Raw genomic sequence first — 6,129 nt, forward strand, 5'->3', positions numbered from 1 at the left:
TGGGGTTTGTTGGTTGCATGTTAACCACTCATGGCCTGCAAGCCGCCAGTTGGATAGCCCTGAGCTAGACAACCACTCAGGGTCCACTTCAGCCCTTTTTCTCTGATTCTGTTTTTTTGTTCTTAAACAGGGTGGATTTGATTTAGATTTGATTTAAATTCCCACTTGCAGGGAGCCTTGATTTAATCATTATTTTCTACAAAAAGTGCATTCTTGTTGTTTGATATAACCTTCATTCAAATATTCCCAAACATGGTCTGTTTTAGAGCCTGACAAACCTGCTGCCGTGATAGGTTTTCCCTTCTACCATACCATTCCCTCACTAGATCTCAAATCAGTGGAGAGCCTATACTCAGAAACTTATCCCTCAGAACTTGTGGAATATTCTCAAAATGTTTCTCTCTTGTTTCTACTGCCCCTCCCTCCTTGCATTTATCTCCAACTCTTCCTCTTCGCCCAGATCTACTCCACCCCCAACAATCTTTTATTCATTTAACTTCTTGAAACTTTGCACTTTTAGAGACAGGCAAGGGCTTGACCCTGTATGCAGACTTGCGGAGAGACAGTAGGGCTGATGGGTAGGTAATCAGGTCTGTTGTCTCTTATCTCCATATACTGCTGTCAGCAAGGATGTTATCTTTGGAGACGCAAGTCCACAGATTGAGAACTGAAACTAAGCATCACAGAGATGCTTAATGGGATCTTCTCGACTGAGCACTGGGTCCCATTGAGTTGAGTGGTTTTCTTTAATCTTTACTAATCTATAGAGGATCCTCTGGGAACCCCATAACATCGGGTCCTTAGTATAGTCCATGGCCTGTTGTGACGCATTTATAAAGCTTTTCTAAAAAGGGTACATGAATATATTGTCTCAAATAGTATATAATTAGAAGCTATAATCCCAATCCCATGGTAATATCTTTGAGCTCTAACATGTCTTAAATTAAAATGATCTTTATATAGGTTTTTTTTTTAAAGCATCTTAACAAAAAAAACCCCCAAAATTATTTAAATACAAAATTTGATTTACATTTAAAAAAATCAATATTTTAAAAATGGTTGATTTTTACCCAGCCTGTTCTTAAAATGAGTTTACTCTTTCAGTTTCCCTCTCCAAATAACAAAAACCTGGACCATGGAGCAGTGGTCCACAGCTTCTCATTGGGTGGCAAATGGGAATCTGTAGAGCTGTACTTGTCCCAGTGGGGAATTGTCAGTTTTCATGCACCGTCTTTGTCTGGGAATTGTAGCCCTGTACCAGACTTTTAGGATAGGCATAGTGTATTTTACTCAAATGAAAAAACAGCTTTCCCTCTTCACTTGGCATAGCTTTTTCGTTGTTTCTGTGGTTTAATTTAAATTATGATCAAACTTGTAGACGATACAAAAAATTGGACAGTTAACAAACTGAAGGAAGTTACGTACAGACTGAAGGAAGAGATAAGAGCAGCAGAGTTGCAGGTAGCATAGTGAGATTTATAGTGTTAATAGAGGTGTAGAGGTAGTTCAGCACTATACAGGTAGTACACAGTACGTATGCTAAGCAAGCAGAAGGTGAAACCCATCTCTTACACCTTTTTTGTTAAAACAAATTAACTAACTTTCATCTGGTTTCTGTTGTCTAAATATTGCAACTTACTAAATGCTGCAGGGATTTAAATGAAAGGCGGGATCCATGGAGGAGCTCTATCTCGAATGATCCCAGTTTTCAAAAACTCCAGTGGGTTTGTGCAGACAAATTACCCCCTGCCTGTTGGTTTTGTTGCAAAGCCTTGTGATGCTTCCAGTCCGCCCTGAACATTGTTATTTATCAGTCTGATCTGTGTTTTTATTTCTTCTAGGGGACTGTCTTTAGTTTGGACTCTGAAGAGGAAGAATACCCTGGGATTGTAGCGGAGGACAGCAATGACATCTACATCCTAACCAGTGACAACTCTGGTCAGGTGAGCCCCCCAGAGTCTCCCACAGTAACTACATCTTGGCAGTCAGAGAGCCTGCCTGTCTCCTTGTCAGCTAGCCAGAGCTGGCACACAGAGAGCTTGCCAGTATCCCTTGGACCTGAGTCCTGGCAGCAAGTAGCTATGGATCCTGAAGAAGTCAAGAGCTTGGACAGCAATGGAGGTGGTGAAGAAAGGAGTGAGAATAACTCTTCCAACTCTGACATAGTACATGTGGAGAAGGAGGAGATACCGGAGGGGATTGAGGAGGCAGTGGTGTCGGCTGTGGAGACTGAGACTGCTCAGGAGGTCTTCCCAGAAACCCCTGTGTCTTTGCTGGAGGTAGAGCCTGAAGCTGTAATTTCTGCTATTGAAAAAGCAAGACCCATGGCACCTTTGCTTGCGAAACACAAGGAAGAGGGGAAAGTAGCTGAGGCACCTGTTGAACCTGAAATCCCTGTGTTGAGTAAATCTGCCCAGAAACCAGTGTTGTCAGAAGAAAAGGCTGCTCCAGAACCTGAGAAAATACTGCCTCCAGGAGAGGAAACAAAAGTGGGAAAGGAGGGCCGCTTGGAAGAAATGGAAGAGAAATCTGCCACTGCAGAGGAGAAACCCATCCTGTTGCCAGAAGGCAAATCTATACTGCTGTATGGAGGGGCCGCTGCAGTGGCCATCCTGGCTGTGGCAGTGGGAGTAGCACTGGCACTGAGGAGAAAGTAGCAGGGCTTCGAGATGGAGGCGGGGAGGGAGCAGGATCCAATTTCTCTAAAGGCTGAGCTGCCTGCTGTTAATTGAACATTCATGTAACTTAAATGGTGATGGGGTGAGGGTATTCAATGTGCCCAAGGCTATGGACAATCATGTTTTTAGTGGAATTGAGTGGGGACTGTTTTTTCCCCCCCAGAATTAAAGTACAGGGGTATTTAAAAAAAAAAAAAAAATCTGTAAATTTAAGAATTGTAAGTGCGGGTGCTGAAGAAAGGGGGTGCTTGTGTATTGAAACTGGAAGAGAGAATTCCTGGGGAGGAGAGCCAGCTGCTGCTAGCCCCTGGGATTTTTAGTTTGCGACTGACCCGCTGTTGCAGTTACGCTGTCCTGTCACTTCCTTTCGCACCTCCCGAAAAACAAAATGAAACGACACCTTATTCCTGTAGCGCGAGGCTGGTCTCCCTTAGGTCTCAGCTTCCTCTCAGGTACTGCACTTCTCCTTATAACCTCCTAGGTTCCTTCTCAACCCCAGTGGGAGAGTGCTTCTTCTATACCTCTTTGATCACACTTATTTAGCCCCAGATACTTCCTGAAGCCCCATCTTGTACAGATGCTGCCTCTCTATCTGTATTATCTCTGACCTCTGATGTTGTCTGGAGAGAGGTGCAGAAGAGTCCCTCTGTGTTGCCAGCAGAGCAGTGGGGTAGGTGTGCTATAACCGTTTGTTGGTCTGAGAACACCTCTGCTTCCCCGGCCCACTTTACTGACACAGTTCATTTACCACAGACATGGCTCTTGTGGGAGTCACTCTGCCATTTGACAATGATTTTGATACAAGCGCTCATTCAGGTAGAGTATAACAACCTTATAATTGCATGAAGAAACCTGAGCAGGAGGTTGAGGCTTGCCAGCTGATGCACTCGGTGAAGCTGAAAGGTTAAATGGCTACTTTTGTCCTTATCTTGTGCCCTAGCTTACTGTTGTCTTTCACAGGGTAAGTACAGAGGATGTTTATAGCCTTCACTCAGCCTTGCTTGTCACAAACAGAGAGAATCTGAGTTGTTCCAGGTATAACTAAGGCAAACAGCAGTGAGCCTTTCATTTCTGGCCTTGGCTCCTGGGCCTAGGGGGAGCCAGCACAGTGCAGTCTCATTATGCAGCTTGTGGACAAGACAGAAAGAATCAATAAATGTAGCTGATAGGTGAAAATAGTGACAGTGCAGTTACTTTGGAATAAAATAACCTAGCCCGCTGGTCACAAACGTCGTTTGTGAATGGTGAAGTCTATACTGCAGCTTTACAGATGTAGTCTCAGAGTCCCCAGGTAAATCTACTGCCTTCTTTTGGAAATTTATCCTGGCTCTGTGGCTTAGACAGGTGAAGGGAAACATGAGAAAGTAAAAACAAAGCCTCATGCAAGCTAAAGTGTTTTTTTTAAAGCCTAAAAAATGTTATTTCTAATGGCCTTGATTGCTGTCTTTGATGCAATACACCTGTTTCTGTTTCTTACAAATAAGTGGGCTGAGAATGAAGAGAACATCATACATTTCTTATTTTATTTCATGTTTTCAAATGAAATTAATTCATATCCCTTTTCCTTTCCACCCCTTTAGGGCTCCTAATGCTGGCAGTCCACAGGAACCCAGCAGAGTTCAGGGATTTTGCGCTCTAAACTTGTGCTAGGGTGACTTCTCTCGAGAGGGCTCCAGGGGTTGGAGGGAAGTTCTATGTTAGGGAAACTTTTTAGAGGGAGAGAATCTGGTGGGAAAGGGATTGTACAACTGGTGCCATTGCTGTGGAGGGGGCCTGCTTAGCTCAGGAATTTTGCACTCTTTCTGCTGATTATTATGGTCTATAAGCTGGACTGCTTTTACCCCATGCACAAGTGGTGATAAGCTGGCCTTAGAAATATTTTTGCTGTGTTGTAAAATTAACTTAGTTCTTCCTCCTTCCCTTATCTTGCCACATCCTGGTGAGATCCTCATTGCTGTGAGTGTGCAGAATTGTCATAGTATGTTCTTCCCTGTCTTCTCTGTTTTTTCGTGGTACAAATGCAGCAAAATGGCACTGGCTGTATTCTTGCCGTAGTTGCCTCTTCCGCTTTTCCCTGTAGACCAGTCTGGTAAAGGTTTCAGTATTCCTTTTGTCACAGATGTGAGAGTGGTTTTCAATTTGTCTTCGTTTAACTGAACTAAAATTAAGAACTTTTAAAATGATGACAGGAGAGTTGTCATTTGGGGTAGTCTGTGCCCTAGCCAGAGTGGGGATTTGCTGTTCAGTGTCTAGTTTGGCTTGTGTATCAAGGGGTGTTTTACTTGTGGGGTGGGCTCAGTACTCTGCCAACACCAGGGGAATTGGATCTGTTCTTACATCTGGGCTGGTGACTCCTGCTCTCTCTGGGGATGATGTTCCTTGGGTGGGAAAGCTCCCCTGTCCTTATTCACGCAGTGGGTCCTACCACTGTGTGGTTTGCTTCTGACCGCATTCTGAGTATTTGTGTGGAAATTATGAAATGTCTTTTTATCTCATCCTTTACTCATCAGTCCAGTAATAGGGGAACAGGACACAGGTTAGTGATGGGGGGACAAAAAGTAGAGAGTATTTCCTTTCAGGCCAGAAAAAAATCCTTATCATGGTGATACTCCTCTTGATGCAAGAGTCAGACAGGGCTGTGAAAGTGGAACAAAATGTCTTTTATCACAGTCACACAGATTACTCCTCCTTTTTGGTTTTAGCTGTGAAGATTGTTCTCCATCTTAAGCTCTTATTGGTAAATGACAGTTAAAAAAGAGTATGACTTCCTCTCCCCCAGTGCTTATACTTTATATTTATTCTTTTATATTAGTCTGTTCTAGGATCACCCCATCAGCTAGAAATGGCCTGTTATGGATTTGGGTGTCCAAGGGCTCTATTGACTGCTACCTTTGAGGTCTGATGCAGCTGTAGCCAGCACCAGCATGGAAATGACCCAGAGAGAAGCAGGAAGTATAGTGTTATTTGTCACCTTCTTGTAGGACCACTTATTTGTTGTACGGTAGGTTGTGGTTTAGGAACCACATGCAGTTCTGGACTGCAGGACTTACCGGTTTGTCCAAGTTGTGCTCACCATCTCTTCCTGGTGTAGTTCTTAGAATTGGTAGAGGGGAGACACTAGTTGCCTGATTTCATACAATGCTCTATTAAAGTACCATTAGTTTTGCTTGGACCTCCCCTTCCTCTTTTCCAAAATTAAGTGCCTCAAAATACGTCCCAGAGTGGACTTTACCTTAACTAAACTTCTATCATGAACTCTTTTTTTCTTCACTTTACCCTTGTCTGCTGCACATCTTTAAGTTGTGATAAAATTGCTAACCCCTTGGAGTCAGATCCACAAGAAGGGCTTCCACTCCTGTGTTCAGCATTGTGGGGCCTGACTTTGAGGGTGCCTCCATGCCTCTAGCAGATCTTCCCACTTAGTAGAATCTGCAGCCCCAGGGCTCCGTCA

At 43.7% G+C, this 6,129-nt stretch overlaps 1 protein-coding gene and 1 long non-coding RNA gene across 2 annotated transcripts in view; one reads left to right on the forward strand and one right to left on the reverse strand.

Annotated features, from left to right (window-relative positions):
- BCL2L13 (BCL2 like 13) overlaps positions 1–5,428 on the forward strand; it is a 92,988-nt gene extending 87,560 nt beyond the window's left edge. The window contains exon 7 of the mRNA XM_019515558.1: positions 1,842–5,428. Coding sequence (XP_019371103.1) covers positions 1,842–2,657 — 816 coding nt within the window. The 3' untranslated portion in view covers positions 2,658–5,428. The remainder of the gene's footprint in view (positions 1–1,841) is intronic.
- LOC109296244 overlaps positions 4,876–6,129 on the reverse strand; it is a 31,998-nt gene continuing 30,744 nt past the window's right edge. The window contains exon 4 of the long non-coding RNA XR_002096930.1: positions 4,876–4,889. This is a non-coding gene — a long non-coding RNA (uncharacterized LOC109296244). The remainder of the gene's footprint in view (positions 4,890–6,129) is intronic.

The sequence above is a fragment of the Gavialis gangeticus genome, unplaced genomic scaffold (assembly GCF_001723915.1).
Source record: "Gavialis gangeticus isolate Ggan-Ray unplaced genomic scaffold, GavGan_comp1, whole genome shotgun sequence".
NCBI lineage: Eukaryota > Metazoa > Chordata > Crocodylia > Gavialidae > Gavialis > Gavialis gangeticus.